Consider the following 21,925-nt stretch of genomic DNA (forward strand, 5'->3'; position numbering starts at 1 on the left):
TGCGAGCTATTTGGTGTCGTTGATTGACTCAATGCCTAAAAGGTTACGCGCCGTTATTGCCAATAAAGGTTTCGCAACAAAATATTAAAATATTTAAGTACAAAATTTCTTCAAATAAGATGAATAAATCCGTTATTTTTAAAATTTTCCACGAATTTGCATTTTTTTTGCTTGGCTTAAGATCCAAGTTTAGGAACATTTTTTACAATAACTATTTTCATGGAGTAAGATTGGGTAAAATTCAAATCTGTTTAAGGAAAAAAATTAATTTGAACATTTTATGCTAAATTTCAAAGTATTATAATTTAAAATAACTTAGTTCTTGCTAAAGATTGTACCATACTTTTTCGGTTGCATTTTTTTTGCTCGGTACTGTATATATATATAATGTTTAAAGCCAATTAAGGCGTTTACATATATGTTCATTGTCCATTAAATATTGATTCTGGATAGTAACTAGGTGCGTTGAACATTCTTGGAAAACCAGAACCGTCTAATTGATTAACAGGTAGCACTGACATGATGTCTCTGAAAAACAAACAAAAAAGGTACAAATTAATTTTTATAATTGTTAAGTTAAAATATAGTTAAATTAGAAATCAAAAATAAATGGTCATTCTTTGGAATTGTATTTGGCAATTTGGAGCTGTTAGTCTTTGTTTTTTTTGTCATACGTTTGTGTTCGGTTCATAGTTCTATTTTAATAATTTTCTGCAAAAATATAATACAATAGTTAACAAACAATTCAAATTGTATTTAAAGCATGTACAGCATAAGGTACTGCAACCAAAAGTTAAACATCAATAATAATTTCACATGTTTTTAGTGACGTTAAACAAATTTATAAAACAATCTGTTCCATAGAAAGTATGAAATCAGAGACAAACAGAATATGCCTAAAAATCAATAGAAGTTTAAACTAAATATTTAATCTTATTTCTATTTGAAGGCTTAGAGATAATTTGAATCTAACAAAAAATACATATGTTTTATTTTTGAAATTTCTTATAGCCACCTGTTTTAACAAGCATTCATAGCTTTAAGTATAGAAATAAAAATAAAATTGAATTGTTTATTTAAAAAAAATAGGTTTACGGCTAAAATACATAGAGCACACTTTTCGCAAAAATTGACATCTTTTGCAGAATGTGAAAACAGCTCAAACACGACATTAGATATAATTGCTTCCATTAAAATTTACAAATATTGTGTTTTATAACTTAATGTTTTATGAACGCAACCCCTATTCATAAACCATAATGCAATTTCGGATGGATTCGTTAAGTTTCGTTAAAATTTTGCAAGAGAGATTCCAATCGCTTAGCGGTTAATAGATTTTGACAGCTCAAAAAAGATTAAAATATAACAAAAATGGAGAACGGAAATGAATAGATGCAATAGTTTGACGTATTTCTTCTTTATATGAAAAGGCCGATCCAATTTTTACCATTCCATTAGGGATTGATATGTGGGCTAGGTAAGGGCTGTTGCAATAAGAGTTTCTATTTTGAATAGGCTTTCATCGAAAAAAACTAAATATGTTAATAAGCCGAATTGTCGCATTTAGGGCAAACCAATCTAAGAACGATTATTGAAAAGCTTCTTCATCGCTAACGCGTTATTGTTTGGTTTTTAAAGCTAGTGATGGCAGTGATTTGACCTTAAGCCCAGGTGAGTACGATAGTCTTTCTTCCGTCAAAAAACTCTAGCCGGTTTTCGTGAGATTGCTGGGTCACCGTACCTTTAAAATGATGCAAGTGGCATTAGGACAAGGATGTTTTTCTTCTTTAGTTCTAACATTTGAACTCAGAGCGTTCAGAGTCAACTGAGGTGACGTCTTCCCCAAACGTTTTCGGAACACTTAAAACTTAAGCCGTTAAGCCCTCGTTAATGGCAAACCTTCCTCTTTACAGTGAAATAATTACGTATGCATATCTCTAAGAAAATCCGCATTTTTGTATATCAAAATGAAACCTCTTAATGGAAAAAATCATACATTTGATAAAACAATTGGTTGGTGTTTAAGGCCACTTAACTAATGCTTGAATCGCCTTTTTAAAAATAATCATAACACAAAAACTACCGCCCAAGAAGACTGCTCGCCGCAATTCTTGGACAGAAGATCTCTGCAAAAATCCTGAATATTTATTTACCCTTGAACATTTGGCCTCCCACGAAATAGGAGAGCTATCATATACAAAAGAAAAATATACAAATCAATGCCTTAAACTGTGACTTATCACGCGCGCACTTAACCAACGATATCACACTTCAAGTCTCCCCCATTCTTTTTCAACCTCCAGTTTATTAAGTGCGTTCACATAATCTTCAATGTTTATGGATTTTTCCAAGGAAACGTTCACACTTAACGTATACCACGTGTACATATATGTAGCTCTAAAGCAGCCAGCAGCAGTAGCCTTTGCCTTCAGCCTTCAACCTACCCCAAATGCGTATAGAAGAAAAATAATCCACTTGACCGAGAATGTGTTGAAATTATTCGTTTCGCCTTTTCGACTCGGTTCGATTTGAAATAATTTCAAACACAGCGGTAGTGTGGCCGGCTCGGGCTAGTGCTGGCGGCGCATGCTCTGCACCCAAAGATTCCTGGTAGGTATTGGGAATCATTTACAGAAAAAAAAATCAATCTAAAAATAAAAACGCAGAAAACAAAAGAAAAATATGCTCAAGAAACGCATGCAAAATACAAGACAAAAAAGATTGCAACCAAAAAGTCATAAAAATTTGTTGGAAACTCGCATATGTGGACCAGAGACCGATCTCCCGTCGATCGATTTGGAACAAAGACCGAACCAAGCCTGAACCGAGATCATTATAATGCATTTAATGGAGTAGGTATAAGTAAAGTAGTTAGTAATTTGAGACATTATAGTGTGTACTTGCTCTGGAAATATTTTTTATGGATTTTTTAAATGATTTGTTGTTGTTTTCTTTTGCATGTTCAGGATGCTATACCCATACTTAATTCGTAGATGATAAGCATATAGCACATTATGTTATAACGCCCTTAAGTCTAGATCGTTGAATATAAGTTTCTCGTAAAAATGATTTTATTTGTTTTTTTTTTTGTTCATATCATTTGAAGTATAAATAAATTCCAATAATTAGGTACTACTTAACAGTTTCATCTAATCATCTAACCGAAGATCAGTAAAGTTGAGAGTAAGCGAACAGACCTAGTGTAACAGAGTTAAAGTGTCAATTTGACAGTAACATCATAACATATAAGTCATAATAAAATTGGATTTTGAAAGGTAGGCTTGTAAAAATGTCTACTTATGCTTAAGGAACAGGGTTTCATCGGAAAAAGTAATAAACACACGTAAAATTTCATCTGTGAAATATTTTATAACATTCCGCATTATAATACGAAGATAAACCGCACCTTAGTGACTTATACTATCATGAGATAGGACACAGACGGAGAGAACAGAGACAAAACAGAAAACAACAAAAAGACTCATGGCAGGAGTACACGTCAGATTTTTAGATGGCCCAATTCTTCTTCTAATCGAATAAAGGCCGTTGATCATCTGTAAAATATAATATCAACGTTTTATTCAATAAGGTCCGTTCAGATTTGCAATTAAGTATTTGTATACTTTATTCTGAGTTCATGAAAGGTGCTTCGACAAAGCTTAAAACTTTCGGCGCTGTCAAAAAGCAATTAATTATCATTTAGATTTGAGTCGTGTTTTGTCTAATAAGGAATTGCTGTCATGCTCTGGTTCTTAGGATGGAATTTCAAAGTGGTTTTCCATTAGTAAAACTTTAAAATTGAATTGTGTTAAAATTGTAAATTTCACTGACGTTTGTTTCTAAAAAAAAATTTGAACTCAATTGAAAGATTGTGTCTACGTCGACAGGGAAATTATTTAACACTCATAATCTTAAAAAACGTATTGCCATAAACCAAGATAAAATGCAGAAAAGTCAAAATGGGTTACTTTAAAAGAGGTGTTAAACCACTTTTATCAAATTGACAGATAACAATTCTATAAAGCAGGACTTAGTTTATAGACAATTTTGGAACCTACAAATTATTTTATCAGCAATGAACAGCGGGTTATAACTTTAATTTGAAGTAATTATCCTAAATTCAATATACATATATAACTTACGTCCTCTGTTGCGGCGTTCGATCCCTCTGTCGTCGATTTTTAAACCAATTTGACACCTGGGTCAGTGTCAGTCCAGTCTTTTTAGCCAAAGTTTTCTTCTCATCAGGTGTGGGATAGCGATTTGTCAAATAGCAATCCTTTAGAGCGTTTCGACTTTTCTCCTTAAAACAATAAACTGTTTCCTCCCCATCCCAAATGGTCTTTGGCAGTGGATACTTCTTCCGAAGTCTATATTTATCAACAGCTCCCAATGGCCGTCCTCTCACTTTCTCAGCCTCCTTATAATGTGCCTTAAACCAAAGATTCTGTAACTCGGGGTGATATTTAGCAGAAAAACAATGTGACTCGAGTAGGTTGTATAGTTCGTGATAGAGTGCTCTATGGTATGAGACTATTGCGCGGGCTCTGAGAATACTTTCATTGGTTTTAAATAGTTCACTGGGCGGCAGACTCCATAGGAATGTGGCCAGTTTTTCAATATCACCTCTCTGCTGGAGTGCTTCACACATGCATTGGATCTTGAGAAAATAAAAAACACAAATATTGACTTTCGAAAATTCTGCATAAAGTCTATGTATTTTTCAAACTTACCTGATCTGAGCTAAATGGCAGGCACTTTCTTCCAACATCGAAATTCGACACTCCATTTGCAAGTCCACTAATAAATTGTCCATTAGTCCTTCCATTCTGATGATGTCCTATATCCCCAGATGATATTGAATTTTTCATCAAAGACGATGACGTTGTATTCCCATTCAAATCACCTGCTCCTTCGAATATCGCATTCAAATTGGGGTACGAACCCGGCGGTGATTTGTCAAACTCATTTGTAATATCGTGAAATCTTCGTTCGATTTCTTTGTCCGTTGAATAGGGTGAGAATTTTTCTAAATGGAGTACAGTTTTACAGGAAATATTGCCCCGGTAGCCTATATTTGAAAAACAAAAACGAAATATAAAAAAGTGATTCATAGAAATAAAGTTACCTATGTAAAGCTTTTGTAAGAAGTTTTCGAAGAATTTTGTATGACTAACGTCCAAAACACTTTGTCACGTTCATTTTTTCTTTTTGAATTTTGAGTTGGCCAAAATTTGCATAGAAGGCATAAAGTTCTTAGGTTTCATAGGTAAATAAGACCGTGTTTGTATGGAGAAAAACAGACAATTCGTCAATGGCAAACAGTATAAGTTGGTTATTCTAATTGTTATTACTCGTAAACCCATAACATGAGTTGGAGTCAGACCAAACACGGGCAAGAAATAAGTACCTGCATTATGTGTAATCGAAGATACTTAATGTCTCGAGTGAAGTGATACTATTCATGGGCCAAAGGAATATGATACCACGAGACAGCGACATGTTTTTTGATTTTTTTGCTTGGGTGCTTCACAATATTCTGATTGTTTAAGCGATAAATAAGTTTTAATAATTATTTATTTTTTATTCAGTCCACCTGGAGGTCAAAGATTTTTGGAACCTGGGAACCAAATTTGAAGGTATGAATTTTTGTTTTGTTTTTATAAATGTAAATTTCGAAATGTTAGTTGTTATGTAAGTTTATACAAGAGGTATTTAAAAATTAATTAATTTTCAAATGCTGTCTATCCACTGAAACTTTTAAGTTATGAAACAAAAACTGGAAAACCCTGATAGACCAATTGTTAAGGAACACATTAATTAACGTCGTAAGCTTTAATTTTCGTTGAAATAAAGTCAAAAGAACTTGCAGGTTCAAACAACATAAGGGACTTCATTTGCAGTGAACTATATTCTCTAAACGCACATTTTGACCAAGGCAATTAGTTAGTTTTTTAACTGTTGTAATCTTCAAACTTGTTACTTTACTTCACTAACCTTTGCCTTCAGTTCATTGCACAAAAAACATTATTGTCTACAAAACACTGCTGAGTCAAGCTACAAATCCATCACGATTTGTATTTTGTATTGTAGAGAAATATTACTTATTTCTTTTCCAATTTGACAAGGAACCCTTTTAAACAAAAGATAAAATGGAATTATGCAAAAAATAAGTAATTCATGGAGTAATAAAGTTCAGCTTTCAGTTGAATTGTAAAACATCATCAATTGTCGTTGTGACATAAGTTAACATGACTTGATATTTAGGGAGATTTTTCTTTACTAACTTTCTACTTTCCAGTCAACTTTCCAATAAAGTTGGACTTAAAAGTTAGGCAAGTTTCTTGTATCTAAATGGCCAGCTGCCAAAATATTGCAAGTTTATTGGAAAGTTGACTGGAAAGTTATTCAAAAAAATTCACCTAACAATTAAGACAAGTCTACTTATGTCAAAATGACTGCTGATCATGTTTTTTTATTCTAGTGAAAGTTGAACTTTATTGCTATTATTTACATATTTTCTACACTATTCCATTTAACGTTTTTTGAAAAAGGGTTCCTTTTATAATTTTAAAAGAAATAATTTGACTTGATCAATAAAATGAAGACATGGTCAGAACAATGATATTGGACAGTTTCATTTGACAATTGGTGATAGTGACTTTTATAAAGATTTTTTCACACATAATTCTAAGTTGAAGAATTTGTACAAGACTACCAAAGCAGCAGTATGGAATAGCCAATGCATATGAGAGTGGTTCCAAATGAAATCGGGAGTTAGTCAAGGCCAAGTTTGCTTGCACTCTTCATGAAAGATGTAGCCGAAGCATGATCAGCAGGAATTAAGTACGCATTTGTTAAGATTAAAGATCTTCTTTTCGATAACGACATTGTCTTAATCGGTTGATGGTTTTTAAGAATTGCGGAGAAAGATCGTGTACAAGTGAGCAATGGCACTATAAAGGTGAAAGAATAGAGTTGGTGAAAGAATACAAAGAATACTGACAAAATTGTTAAGGCGAAAACAGCTATAAACGTAGGATAGAAGCAATGCTTTATTAATAAAGAAATTACACTTGCAAGCAAATTCAGGGTCTTCAAAGATGTATCGAAATCGGTTATGTGTTATGCGGCGTAAGCGTGAGGAGGTCGGAATTATAAACAAGTGGAAAAACTGCTCAGATTTCACATAAAACGGACTTTCCACCTTCCTTCGGGTACGCCCAACTACATGATCATATTGGAAACAAGTTTAGTTCATAAAATCACTCAAGCTGCAGATCGATTACATCCTCAAATCTCTCGATATGCCAAGTAATAGTCTTCCAAAGAAAGTAGTTCTTTTAACAATCCTATCCGGAAGTGGATGGTTTAAAGACTGGACTAACCGAGCAGGTACCTGAACTACCTTGGCTCATGGAGACCAACTTTATATCGCTTAATAGCTCGTCTCGAGAAAGCCTTAAGAGAACAATACACGGAGAAAGCCAAAAATTCACTGCACTGATTTTCAGTAGACTAGATTACGATCTCCGGGAAAGAAACTACTTCCACGATAAATATAGTTAAGAGAAGAAGTCCATAATCTGAACTACAATCCTCACCTAGAGGACTTACCGATTGTATGCAACCTGTGCAACTTGAAAGAGTACGTTTTTCATTTGTTAGGCGATGTGTGATATTGAGAGAAATAAGAAGACATATTCTTTTTTCAAATACTGAAATCATAAGCTTTCTACAGGAAATGGAATGTTTAAAAAAAAAGAAGTATAAGCTTTTTAATTTCTTCAAAACTAATTTAATGACAAAAAAATAGTTTAAAAGGGGTTTAAAGTTCTCTACAAATTTGATTAAGATGTAAATAAAATCAAAATCGTTGTTAAATATTGATTTTATTGACAACTATATTAAAACTGTAAAAAGACATAGGAATTGCAAACACATTAAAACTAGTTTTTCAAAATATATTTAGCAAAAAAAAAAGTGGAAATGAGTTCCTGAACGGAGAAATTGCAAGTCAAAATATTCAAAATGTGCGAACTTTTCATATTTTTTGTATTTAAGTGTTCCTTGTGGTTTGAACAAGAGCTTAAAAGGGTTAAGCAAACGTGAATGTAAGTCCTGATATCCATAGTCACGGGTTCTTTTTGAAAAATGTTTTAAGTTCCTTGTTCAACTTTTTCCAATCTTTTTAATGAATTATTCAGTATACAATTTTTACTTCATATTATAAATTAAAAAGCTCGATTAAATATGCACATTTAAAAAATTTATAAAATTCTGAAGCAATATTTAAATTTAGAACTAAATGAATTGAAAAGAAATTAGACTTTGTGAAAAACAGTACAAATATTTAATCAATATCTCTTTAAACTCCAAAGGATAAAAATACATTTTTGGGTTTTGACCTAAAAATGTATATTAAAACTAGAGCTAACTAAATTTCCCAAAGTTTTTGGCTCTTTTCTAATGTCAGATCCACATTTAAATTGTTATAGGTTAATCCGTAAAGTCCACTCAATTTTTTTCCAACTGATGTAAATTCTCCATGAAAAAAGTAACCCACCTGAGTTTGGAAGGAAAATCGATCCGTATGACGAAGGAGACATTAAATCCTGATTAATAGTTGAATCGGAAGCCGTACCACCGGAACTAGTCGAATCTAAATCACCATTTAAAGGCGACGATAAAGCCGCATCCATGTTCTTGTCGAACATTTTTTAAAATTATAATATTTTAACACACTTAGCTAACACAAATATTTTCTACACTTCCATTCCATAAACTCATTAATTTATTATAAATATGCAACCATTCAATCAAATAACATATTTTTCTTTTTTGAATTAATTTGAGATTATCACACCGCTTGGATGAAAATTGATATTTTTGTTTAAGTATCTTTTTTTCCAAAGTTAATTTGCATTCAAAAGTAGTTAAAGGTTAACACGGATAAATCCAACCGATCGCGACGAATATTCTTATTGAACTGAAATATTTCAAAAGTACATTTTTTGAATCGAGTCCAACTGAATTCAACTCGAGGCGACCATAAAGGGATGATATTGCTTTGGCTTGCTGATGGTGCTGAGGCGACATTAGAATTGTTGTAGGTGGTGTACGGTGTACCTATAGTGAAATAATTTAATGTTGAGCAGTGCATATTTTCCTAGGAACAAGTTGAATTGAAACGAAGAATGTTAAAGAACTAAATATTGCGCATGTGTGGTATTTTTTGTTTTTACAGTCGGAGGGTTGAGGAATATTGCGAACTCGAATTAAGGGTGTTTTGATAAAAAGGCGGTTCTTGGTTGAAATTTGGGCGCCATTTCTTTTTTTGGTTGTTTTGGTTTTATTAAGTCGTATATTTGTTTTTTTGTTTGTTTAGAAAGAAATTTAATAAAAATACCTAGTTTTCAAGTAGGTTTATGCAAGTAGAAGGTGTTTAAATATTGTCACCTTGACCCAAAGAAATTTTTCTTCTCTTTTTTGGTTTAGAAAATTTAAAGCGTCCTTGTTGCAGATTTGAATGCATATGTCTACTTAAGCAAATTCAACAAGGCTAGATACATAAGTGATGATGACTTGAATTTATTTAAAGACGATAACTACTGAAGAAATGTGAGGTTTTGTAGTTTTGTATTCGAAATTACGATAATCTTGCATACAACATTATTCTATTCTAAGGCTGTTTGAGAATTTAAAAGATATTTGAATGGCACCGACGGCTTTGTTTAAAGTGTTTTTTATAATATATAATGAGTGTAAAACGTCTAATGCAATTGTGTAAACTTTCAATAAATATGACATTTATGGAACGTCCCTTCTAAAATTTTAAACGATAAAACGCGATCAATGAGTTTGTATTTGAGAGCAAATTTTGATAATCGATAAAGAGATTTCATATGAAACTAACTTCATTGAAAGATGCTTAAAATGTGACTTTTGGGTACAAGTATGCTCAACAATCCACTTGAAAAGAAGTCACTTTATGATTTTGACTCTCCATGTTATTTTTCTCACTAAAGACTATAAAACGATACTTTTTGTAAGGAATCTCTGAGTTAACAAACTTACACAAGATTTAAAGAAAATTGACCACTTTTAAATGAATATAATGAATTTTAACATTCAAATGACATGACAGAATTCATTTAAAGAATTTGTATTTACGTTTCAGTATTAATTGCTACAATAACAGCCACAATTCCTTGACAAAGTTCTAAAATCATTTTGAAACTCAATGTGATAACTAAACTAACGGTTTATCTTTAAAATTTAGTTTTGAAAATATTTAGAACTCGAGCATTTTTTCACTTTCTTTAATTTCCTTATAACTAACTCAGTGAAATTTTATTATTGAGTTTTAAGGACTTCGACATCGGTTTAATAAAACAATATTGTAACGAATAATAAACTACTTTATCAAAATACCCAGTAAGATTTTTTGAAAAACATTTCTTACGTTCCATCGAGTAATAATATTGAATGTTTGTCAGTTTGTATAAACAATTTTGTCATTGAATTTAATTTATGAAATAAATTGTCGATTTAAATTTTATTTGTATTTGTATGTTTTTGTGATTTAATGTATTGACTGCTTTTTAAATTTGTTGCTTATTTGGTTCTCATACTTTTTAGAAGTGCTCACTGTGGTTCGACCTATGGCATTGACATAATATCATCGGTTAGAATGTACATGGAGCTAAAGAAATTGAAACATGGTCTATGCCTTGTTTGGAACGTTGGTATAGGCATATTGCACGTTTAAGATTTTAAATTATTTCCTGACAAATTATAACAAACAATACATACAGTGCCTCCCAGCCAAAGTGATGCACTCAATTTCTTTTCTGAAAAACTTAAATAAAAAGAAAACCGCTTGAAAATAAAAAGGAAACAATACGTTCTATTATTTATTAGGTTTATTTTAATCGTGGTTTTAACGCGAAAAATGAATAAACTTATACATTTTTAATAGCTTTACCAAACCAGTCATAATAATAATGTCTCAGCTAAAATGATGCACTCACATGTAACGGTAAAATGTATACTGTATTGACTTTGTATATATATGACGAGTATAATTAAATTTAAGTAGCAGCTCATTTTCAATTTCATTCGTGTTTCAATCGCATAATTAAATATTTCGAATTTGTGTCTTCGAAATGGGACGCCATACGAGTATTGAAACCCACGAACTAATAATTAAACATTTTAAAGATCTTAAAAGCCAACGAAAAATCGCAGAAATGATACAAATTAGTTCTTCGACAGTGCAACATATGTCCGTGAAAATCGAGTGGTCAGTAAGGCAAGAGGAGCTCCAAATAAAATATTTTTCGATAGTGATTGCCGATGGATTGTAAGAAAAATAAAGGAAGATTCTAGCCCAAGAAGCAGAAAACTATTTATATAAACATTGCGGCGCTGAGACAATAACGCTGGATCTTAAGAGTTGCCGATTTTAATGGAGGAGTGCCCGAAAAAAGCCCTTCATCAGTAGTCAAAACAAAATAGAAATAATAAAATTTGCTCCGTAATATTTACTGATGAAAACAAATTTAATCTTCACGGATCGGGTGGTAAGTGGTATGTTTGGAGGCAACCAAATACGGAGCTCCAGTCGAAGAATTTGCGTGGACAGTAAACACGGTGGAGGGCATGTTATGGTGTGGGGCTGTATGTCTTCTGATGGCGTAGGAAACCTGTTTTTTTTAAAGGTAATATGGACAAAAACATGTATCCATATATTTTGCAACAAAACTTGTTGCAAAGTGCTATATCAATATAACGATCCTAAACACAAGTCTGGAATTGTGCAAAGTTGGTTAATCTGGAACTGCCCTCATGTCATGCAACCACCTGCTCAGTCCCCAGACCTAAATGCCATCGAAAATTTATGGTCAAAGCTGGAGCGCGAAATTCAAAAACATGCGATTTAATCCAAGGAAGATTTATAAAAGGTACTTTTGGTAGAATGGGGCACCACATCCTCGGAATACACCTTTGGAGATATTTTTAAATAAACAAATGCAAGGTTAGGTTAGGTTCAAAGGCTGTTCAAAGCTTCATTACTTTTTTAATTCAGAGTACGGTACCTGAGTTTTCAGAGCACGATAAATGAGTTCATAATAATAAGACCGAGCAACAAAGCTAATACAACTTCTCAAAAGAATTAAAATGACAAAAGTAAAAGCTTTTAAATATTTCACTATTTTATTTTATTAAATTAAAACAAACATACATACATATTTTACCTTTTGAATTGAGAAAACCTATTACCATGTTCTCTAATTTTGTTCTGTATCAATGATCAATGTATTAATGATACAGAATGATTAATTTTGAATTTAATTTAAGTTTTCGTAAAAATATTCTTTTTAGATTTGTATTGGTTTTTATTTTGATAGCGTTAATTACAATTTTTTATAAAGTTTACAAAAAAAAAAAACATGGTTTTACTGCCGTCCGCCTAGTTGACAAATCATAAAAAAGAAAACATAGCTCAATAATATAATTAAAAACTTTCATTTATAATTCTACTTCTAAAGAGAAGAGCTAGCCCGCAGAATTGATATAATTTTTTAACTTCCATATTGTTAAGCAAAAGTATAACTTGATTTTGCGTCAGTTTTAAGTTCCATTCCAAATTCTCTTGTCAAATTTATCCAACCAGCACACTAACTTGTTTAAGTTTGTATATTACTTGAAGCGCTACTATCTACGGAAGTTATTATTGCTCATCTTCATAACTCTCAAGATGTAATCGACTTGCATATTTAGGTTTCGTATGAACATAGGTGATGATTCCAATATAAAAACATAGTTGGGTGTATTTGATGGCAGTCTAAAACTTCGCTTAATATCGGAGAAGTTTCTAAAATGTTTCGTATTGCTTCGTTCCCCAAGTTTGTGCCGCGTATAACATGACAGACTCATATACCGCTTCAAATATTTTGATCTTGCTGCTATGTGCTATACTTTTGTTAGAAAAACAAATTTTCCAAGTTGCACTAATTGCACCTTTAGTCTTAACTATAGTTTCTCTCTTAGATGAATTTCCATGCTCAAATTTGTCGTTAAGTGGACTCCAAGGTATTTGAATTCCGTGACAATTTTATTGACCTCTTCATTACAGAACCATTTTTCTTTCGCTGAACTGCGACCTCCTCCTCGTTTAAAAATCAAAATTTTGTACTTATTAAGATTCACCATCAAACTCCAAAGCTGACAATATTGATACAAGTGGTTTATCATTAACTTCAATGATTCAGGTGATTCCGCTAAAAGAACAATGTCGTCCACAAACAGCAATGCTTTTATTATTTGTCCGGCTAAATGTATGCCATCTGGTAAGAGGTCTATGAGATCTTCAATGAACAAGACGAACAGACTCGGACTCGGACTCAATGTAAAGACTTGTCTGACTCAATCTCGACAACTCCTGCTTGAAACTCCTTTAAGAGCTTGTTGTCTTCTATCCATTCTAATAAAACGTTTTTTCAAAACCAGCGTGAATATTTTATATGTACCATTTAGAAACCATATTCCTCTATAATTAGACACATCGGCCACATCGACACATTAGAATCGGGACTATGATGGACTCCTTAAATTCTAGTGTATTTATACGGAGCTTTAATTTTCTTTATTTTTTGGACCAGATTTGCTTAATCTTAAATATTAAAATGAAAAATGCCAAGTTCTGACTTTTAGATACCCAAATTAATTTCAACACGAAATCTAAACGTTCAGTAAATGTTCAAAATAGACCTTGTTGTGAACATGTTTAATATGCTCTGAAGACTCAGAGCTTTGAGGTCTAAACTGAACTAAAAAAAAATATCTATTTAATATTCAACACAAAAGGACATGTAAACAAATGTGCGACTACAAATAGAAATATTTGTAACGCTTTTCCAACAAATACGAAATAAGAGTTCTTTTTTAACTTTGCAACAGAACGTGGTCAAAATTTTTTGTTTAGTTCTTTTGAATTTGAATGACAAATGTATCATATTATTTCTGAACACAACTTCTAAAATTAATACAATATTGTAGCAATATTTGTAAATTTATAAAAATAAAAGTGATGATTGTTCACGGCTTTCCGCGTCAAAATTCTATTATAATTTTATCTAATTTTTGTTCACTAAATATTTTAATTTAATATCCTGAATATTTTTTCAAAAACTACAAATTTACATTAAAAAATCGACCTTTAAAAGTGTTTTTAAATTTCAAGAGGTATTCACGGTTTGGTTCAAATGGTCTTATATATCGTTGCAAAAATGTTAAAGTTTAACATTTTCTTGGACTAAAACAACAAAACATACAGGGCCTTACCAATAATAAATCGCTAAACACACGTTTAGGTATCGTTGAGTTAAATTTTAACAGCGAGTTAATTTTCGTGTATACTAATAACCAAAATAAACACGTCTTTTACTAATTAGAATTCTATTACAATATCTACTACATTCTCTGTCAACAAGACAGCATTGAATTGACATAAGAAAAATTTGCGAACATAAACAAAAACATTTGATTAAAATTAAGTTTGAAATGGATTCGGACGATACAATAATGGAAGATTTAAATATCTTGGAAGATGTGGCCGAAGCAAGGAGGCAAAAAGTTTATAAAAACAAAATTGAACCATTCTCGAAATATGACGATACGGAGTTTTATCGGCACTACAGGTAAATATTTTTGTTTTCCAGCATAAACTTAAAAAAATAAAACAAATAAATTCAAGATTTGATAAGACAACTGCCAGATTCATTATTGATCTTTTGCGGGAAGACATCGCCTCGGCTACCAATAGAGGTGGTGCAATTTCAAGTGAGTTGATTGTATTGACAGGGCTGAGATATCTTGCCGCAGGATCTTACCAGAAGGATGTTGGCAAGTTAAAATTATGAAATACATATTCAATGTTTCAAAAAGTTGTTCTTCTTCAGGTGATTGCCATAATATTTCTCAATAATCTGTTAGTAATTGTGTTAAGAAATTTGTTAGAGCCTTGGCCTCTAAAGCAAGGGACTACATCAAATTCCCCAGTGAGCCCTCGGAAATTCGGTCAGTGAAAAGAAAGTTTTTTGATGTTGCTGGCTTTCCACAATGTATGGGTGCTATTGATTGCACTCATATCAAAATTAAGAATCCTGGTCAAGAATTTGGAGCACGACACAGATGTAGAAAAAATTTGTATTCAATCAATGTTCAGGTAAGTTTGGATCAGTTTACCCAAGGCTCCACAAGAGTAAAATCCAATCCAACTTCTCTTTATTAGAACATAACAATTATATGTATATTCAAAAAAGTATTATTCGACTTACTTTTTCATAAAATATTGCCAAGAACAATCAGCAGACAACAATCACAACAAATCTCAACTCTTGTGACCAAAAAGTATTTGTTGCGTATGCTGTCAAAATGACAGTGCAAACCATGGAGTTAAATTTAACTGTCCATTTATAGTTGAGTTTCCCAACAATAAAATTTAACTGAGCGTTAGCCTTTAACCTAACTATTAAAATGTTTATTGGTATGTCAAAATATTTAAAACCCAGTTAAATATTTAAGTGAGCTTTAATTTTGATTATTGGTAAGGCCCACAGACTACTCTTTTGCACTTACCCTAGAACTATTGCAACAGAAAAATACAAGGGTGTACAATTTCTCTGGTGTAGTTGACAGTGTGGCAGTTGTCAACTCAAAATTCTAAAATTCGTACATTCAATTTTCAAACAAATTTTTAATTCATAACTTTGCTTTCATAAACCCATTAAAAAAATGGAAAATAAAGATTTGGATTGTGCAAAAAAGCATCGTCGTCCATGGGAAAAGTCTGCGAAAAAATGGACTGAAAAAGAAATTTGTCTAGTATTGGATTACATACAAGAACCTGGAAATTTCGAGGTAAAATAAAATTCGTTCCAAATTAGTATTTTTGCTTAACAAAAATATTCTATTTCAGAAGCCTACAGCTCAAATATTTTATAGAAAACTTTTAGAAGAGCAGCTACTAGATGACTCTTGGGATTTGATCCGTTGGAAAGTGAGAAGTTTGAACACTTCATTTACCAAGGCTAAACGGAGTGGTCAAAAATAACTGGTGCTGGTCTCTTGGAAGCAAAAAACGGACTTGGAACTGTTCAAGGTAAGACAACAATTTAGATTAAGATACAATTTTGTGTATGTATGTATGTTTCTAAGAATTCAGTTTCCTTATCTTTTTATAGCGAAAATTCTTAAAATATGTCCATTCTATGATAGATTGAAAGAAAGTTTTGGTGACAAGACTGAAGGTCGTAGTTCATTTGCTTACAGAAATCATAATATAGGAGGAAGAGGAACTCCGCTATGAGGTTATTGAACTTAACGTTCAACAAAGTTCAAATGATATTAATATCCTCCAAGTCCATATAGGCTTTCTACAGAACCACAACCACCAACCAACTTCGGTATACACCAACGGCACAACAAAACTATACGTCTGATACAGGGCGATTGAGTGAACCTGAAATTGACTCGAAAAACATCGGAAACTTTCACATTTTTTTTGGCATCTTTTTGGAAATAAATAAAACAAATTTAAATCAAAAATATTTGTTGTTAGTCATATTTTTGTTTGAAATGTGATTTTCCAAACTGATTTTGACATATTAACTTCTATAGACTAGAAAAGGTGTGTTCACGATTTGCAAAAAAAATAAAATTTTGCAATTTTGCTCTTTTTGGTTGCACCAGATCGTGAGTTAACCAATGTATTTTCTTTCGTCTTTTTTAAACGTTTGTTCAAACAAATATGTTTTATTACAATAGTCTTGTAGTTTAAAATGTATAATTAGCTTTATAATTCACTCAGAACTTACAATTTTCTTCCGGGTGCTTCTTTTAGACATTAAGTTTTCAATCAGGCAGTTCTTCTTTCCGAGTTGGTATTTTGACAGCTGTCACTTGCTTTATGCGGACATTCGAAACCTTATTGCTGAAATCACCCCAAAATCGCTAAAAAAGTAGTCGAAAATTGGGGCTTTCACGAAATCATTTGCAAAACACTATTATTTGCCTTATCTTTATAATAAAGTTTAAAATCATATTTATTCTTGGAAACCACACGTCTAAAAAAACACCTTTAGTAAAATCGCGAATTACTTTATGATTTATATCCTTACATTAATTTGAATTTTGAGCTAGAACATTAACAATATAAAATTTGGCACTTATTACAAGTGTCTACCTAATAAACATTTTAATTAATCAACTAACAATTTTGCCCACACTAAAAGGAAAGGTATTAGTTTCGCACAATTTTCTTAGTTTCGCAAAATTTTTATCAAATTTATCAAAACAAAACGATGAAAAAGTTCGAGGAGTATAATTGAGTGAGCTTATTTCTATACAATTGCTGTACGAAATGTTTGTGCGAATCTTAGATAGCGACTTGAACTTTTAAAATTCTCACCGAAATTACCTTAAATTAAAAATTAAAAATAGTACTAATATCGGATATACATGCATTTACAACTCCGAACTACTAATAAGTTGTTTTCACATACACATTTTACAAAGTAAACATTTTAAAGTATTAAATTAAACTTAATAGCCCGTTAGCTAGCAGCGTGTGCTTTATATTTTTTTCACACCTCTTTATTCATATCAAGTCAACCAAATTAATTTAATAAATTTAATAGACTACAAACAACATGACGTGTAGGTATTTTAAAGGGGGATGTTCATGTTTCTGTAACAATAATAATAATCTTAATCTCTTGCACGCTTACCAATTAGTCATAGCTAAAATCAACTTGATCAATCTCAAAGAAAAACATGTAGAAAATAGGTAGGTGTTGCTATAGAAATAGGTCAACCCTTTAAAACAGCACTTGTTCGATTAAAGCCTTTTTTGCTCGACTCAAAAAGAACTATGTATATGTCTACTTAAGTGACAAGTATAAACAAGGTAATTATGGAACTTACAACATATTAGATTCCATCATCAAACTTTTATTGACAATCCACTCTGTGAAAAACTGACACCCAAAATTCTTCCATTCCCAAAACAACTGTTAGTACATAATAAATTGAATTCAAAGTCCTTATTCTATTATTTTACATCTATACACCTTCCCAAGGGTTGTTTTATGAGGTATTGTTCATTTGATCAAGCTGGATGGGAATACTTTTCAATTCAATTTTATCTACCACTTATTCACCCCTCAATGTTTGACAACTACCCAACTACCGATGACAGTATAGTAGGGCGATGACAATTTGCCACTGATTTTCCCGTTTACACATCATTTCAATTGTTTAGCAAAAAAAGTAATCTTAGGTACATATTATAACATCTACTTTAGAATTGAAAATCTACCGTGAAAAATCTGGAAATTGTTTTTCATTGACAATATAATATCCTCTCACTTCTTGGTGTAAGTAATTTGATTCCAGGTGGAAAATAAGGGGGCTTAAGAAGACTACTTGTCGTAGAAAAGATTTGAGATTTGCTGAATCGATGTTAAAGATGAGGTTTTTTTGATAAAAATATGTTTGTACTTTTTATGCCAAAGTAGTGGTGTGGTAGTTTCATTTAATTAAATAAAATTATACGTGAGGTGAAAATTTATCCATTCTTTAAAAATAGAAATTACTTAAATTTTGAATACATTTCTTTATATTTCTTGCTATACCCTGATTGGAATGTTTTAATATTTCTGAAAAACACTTTAAAAATTACTATATATACTATTTTTAACTTACTTTAGGTTCAGACAACAAAAATGACTATGAACGTTAATTTTGACCAAGGCAACTATTAAGTTATTCAAGTGTCACACTTTTTAAAATCAGGACCTTACTTTCACTAACCTCTACCTTCAGTTCATCATACAAACAAAATATTGCCTACAAAACATCCTCAGGCAAGCTGAAAGTCCGTCATGATTTTTATTTTGTAGTTCAAGGAAATATTACTTATTTTATTTTACACTTTTACACAAAATATTATATGGAATTTTTCATAAAATAAATAAATTATGGAGTAATAAAGTTCAGCTTTCAGTTCAACTGTCATTTTGACATAAGTAGACTTTACTGTTCACTTGATAGTTAGAAATATTTGTCTTGACTTTTTACTTTCAAGTCCCTTACTGTCTAGTGTTTTCCAATTAGATGCTTAAACCTGTCATCTTTTGACATGACACGTAACAACTATGTATTTAGTAAAATAGAATAGATTAACTACAAGAACATTTGAACATTTTTGCAGTTTTTTCAAGAAAATTTTCCTGGCCGTGTTATATTTTGAAGCGATGATCATAATAATTGGCGAAATTTTGGTATTTAACTAGATTTTTAATTTTCTTGTATGGTGCACTTAACAATTATTATTAATCGATTAAATAACTTAAGGATGGTCTTATGGATAAAGTTATTGAAGACATAGCCGTAGATGTGCACCATTTTTCAGATTACTTCTTCATAATGAACGGTATACTTTCTTCTTTAGAATAAAATAAACATTCACTGCATTCTTTTAAAAAATTAAGTTTTTAAATATCAAAATAAAATCTCTTCTTAATATACTGAAAATTCAAAGAAGCTTTGCACAAAATAGGGAATACATTTTTTTATTTTTAAACGTTTAAGGCCCCCCAGAGTCATTTCAACGGTTCTGATTATTTTGTCATAAGCAACACGTTTTATAAATTATAGGTGCCTTCAAAATAAACCCAAAATTTGAGAGGACTTCGTATTCTCCATTTTAAACAATTCGTAGAAGAAGTCACCAATCTTTTAAAGAATATTGAAATGTTATTTCCTATATTTTGAAAGAAGCCTGTTGTAGCTATCATTGAAATCGATCCGGAAATTTTTTTAAATTGATATTTGGCTGTGTTAATTCTTGATTAGATATGAAAATTATATACTGATCGATAGAATATTACACAAAAAATGTATTTTGAGAAAAAAGGTAAATTACATTTTTAGTTATTTTTCGTTTAAAATGTATTTTTCTATTTTTCGGACGGAAATTCATTTTCCTGACAAGCTGATTCTTTTATTTCCAAAAGTGAAACGAATCGTTCCAATGATTTGTTTTCCAATTTCACACAGTTTTAATAACAGATTAATGGCAATAAACATTTTAAGTGGATTTCGATCAGGAAATTTTTGTTCAATGACAATAAAAAAGAAAATTGGGTTTCAGATCCCTCATTTTCATCTTTTTTAAGAACCACGAAAAACAATGGTATGTTCCGGGCTAATTTTAAAACAGGAATTGTTAACATTGTTGTTAAATTGTTATTGTATTATGTATTATTTTGACATTTTTCGATGTTTTAAGATCTCTAGAATCTAAATTTAAGATTTTTAGAGAAATGGGAATCTTTTTTCGTCATCCGTATCTCAAGAAATAGTAAAAGTATCGACTTCAGATAAGTTTTGTTATACAGATAATAACACCGAAAGATGCAAAAGGACTCTAGCTTAAATTTAGTAGTTGTTTTTTTTTACTAAAGCGACTTAAAAATAAAGTGAAAATTTTTTCTAACACAAAATATCCTACGAACCAATAACGATCCCTGCATGTGCCATCTTAAGTTTTTTTTCACGGGTACTGACTCTTGCAAGGCATTGACAAACTCTCTAGGAGCTATCCTTGTGATGAAAAATGCTTTCTCAAACTAATTTTTTGATTCATTTTCAACTCAAGTATCTTTTCAAATTACCTTTAAACTAATTTCATCTTATAAAAAATGTTGTTTTCAAAATTCAGTAAATTTTTATAAAAATTCAAACACTATACATAATTTGTAAAACTTGTTGCTCGATTCTCAATACCTCTTGAATAAATGAAGATATTGACTACAAAATTTGGTATCACTGAAAACTTGTCGATTCAGTTGTCAAAAAAAACTTCCAGTCGTGTTTTTAATATCATTTTGTTTTAAACTATACTAAAGAATAATCGAAATTCAAACTTTTAATCAAAACTAAAATGATTTTGTCGCGCCTTTTTATTCTCAAAACAGTAAAATTTATTAAAAATTTCGTATAAATACGTATAAGTATAACAAAAAATCAATCATTTTTGCACTAAAAGAATTATTTCAGTATCTGAAAAATATGTTTCAGGAGTTAACTTGAGTTTAACCCTGAAACTCTTATGATCCCTCACTGAAAAACTGGGCCTAACTTTTATTTTCCAAAGAGTGTACATTGTTATTGGACAGATTTTGCCTAAATTTCATAAAAATGTTCTCGAATTCGAATTAGAAAATGTTGCATATTTTCCTTTTTTTCGAAAGGTATGTATGAAAATTCATGAATGATACTATTCCTCAGAAATATAAAAACCTACAAAGAACTATGAACAAAAGAGCAGTTCAGTAGCGATTATGTCATAAATATATTTTCCTTTCAATTGCAAAAAAACATTCATCGAATCCAAAAAAAGAAACAAATAAAAGATTTGTCACTTCATTATGCGATTTATAGACGACAAAATTTGTTTAAATCCTTCGAGCTGAGCTGATGATCCCTCTTTCACTTTATCAGAGGATTATTATGTACATAGGACGTATGCATATACATTTACGAAGGCTATGAAGATAGACGAATAATAGAACATTGTGTAATTGTGTGTAAACCCTGTTTACCCTCTTCAGGGCTTGAGAGGACAATGAGTCAAAAAGGACACCTTTTTGTGATCACACCTCATCATTGAGTTTGTTTTTCTTTGTTAGTGCATCATAATGATTTCGAGATGAAGAGTGTGTTTCATTGGTAATGTTGAACTACACGACAGTGAAGGTGATGATGGAAGGATATGTCACAATGACAGAACAAAGTAATATTATGCATGTACTTTCCCTTTTTCACGTTTGTTCTTTTGTTTTTTTTTTGTTGC

General features: G+C 31.3%; 2 protein-coding genes and 1 long non-coding RNA gene across 3 annotated transcripts; 2 read left to right on the forward strand and 1 right to left on the reverse strand.

Moving 5' to 3' along the window:
* Window positions 1-382: 382 nt before the first annotated feature.
* Window positions 383-8,964, reverse strand: LOC129953912 (homeobox protein SIX6). Its single transcript, XM_056067455.1, has 4 exons — window positions 8,567-8,964; window positions 4,734-5,071; window positions 4,143-4,660; window positions 383-528 (listed from the first exon to the last, which is right to left on the reverse strand). Exons 1-4 carry the CDS (start codon window positions 8,715-8,717, stop codon window positions 423-425), a joined length of 1,113 nt encoding a protein of 370 aa, XP_055923430.1. The 5' UTR covers window positions 8,718-8,964; the 3' UTR covers window positions 383-422.
* Window positions 8,965-14,525: 5,561 nt separating this feature from the next.
* Window positions 14,526-15,205, forward strand: LOC129953927 (uncharacterized). The gene is made up of 2 exons (XM_056067473.1): window positions 14,526-14,705; window positions 14,762-15,205. The coding sequence occupies exons 1-2, from the start codon at window positions 14,569-14,571 to the stop codon at window positions 14,925-14,927; spliced, it is 303 nt and encodes a 100-aa protein (XP_055923448.1). The 5' UTR covers window positions 14,526-14,568; the 3' UTR covers window positions 14,928-15,205.
* Window positions 15,206-15,696: 491 nt separating this feature from the next.
* On the forward strand, window positions 15,697-16,600 carry LOC129953929 (uncharacterized). The gene is made up of 3 exons (XR_008782610.1): window positions 15,697-15,927; window positions 15,986-16,168; window positions 16,251-16,600. It is a non-coding gene; the product is annotated as an uncharacterized LOC129953929 (long non-coding RNA).
* The last annotated feature ends 5,325 nt before the right edge of the window (window positions 16,601-21,925 follow it).

This window comes from Eupeodes corollae, chromosome 1 (genome assembly GCF_945859685.1).
Source record: "Eupeodes corollae chromosome 1, idEupCoro1.1, whole genome shotgun sequence".
Classification (NCBI taxonomy): domain Eukaryota; kingdom Metazoa; phylum Arthropoda; class Insecta; order Diptera; family Syrphidae; genus Eupeodes; species Eupeodes corollae.

Bases quoted from the DNA above. Each gene is read 5' to 3' on its own strand.
- LOC129953912 (XM_056067455.1), bottom strand. From the start codon at position 8,717: ATGTTCGACAAGAACATGGATGCGGCTTTATCGTCGCCTTTAAATGGT. The intron at 4,661-4,733 runs GTAAGTTTGAAA...TATTTTCTCAAG, and splicing joins TGCCATTTAGCTCAGATCAG to ATCCAATGCATGTGTGAAGC. The intron at 529-4,142 runs GTAAGTTATATA...TTTGTTTTTCAG, and splicing joins CGAACGCCGCAACAGAGGAC to AGACATCATGTCAGTGCTAC.
- LOC129953927 (XM_056067473.1), top strand. From the start codon at position 14,569: ATGGATTCGGACGATACAATAATGGAAGATTTAAATATCTTGGAAGAT. The intron at 14,706-14,761 runs GTAAATATTTTT...AATAAATTCAAG, and splicing joins GAGTTTTATCGGCACTACAG to ATTTGATAAGACAACTGCCA.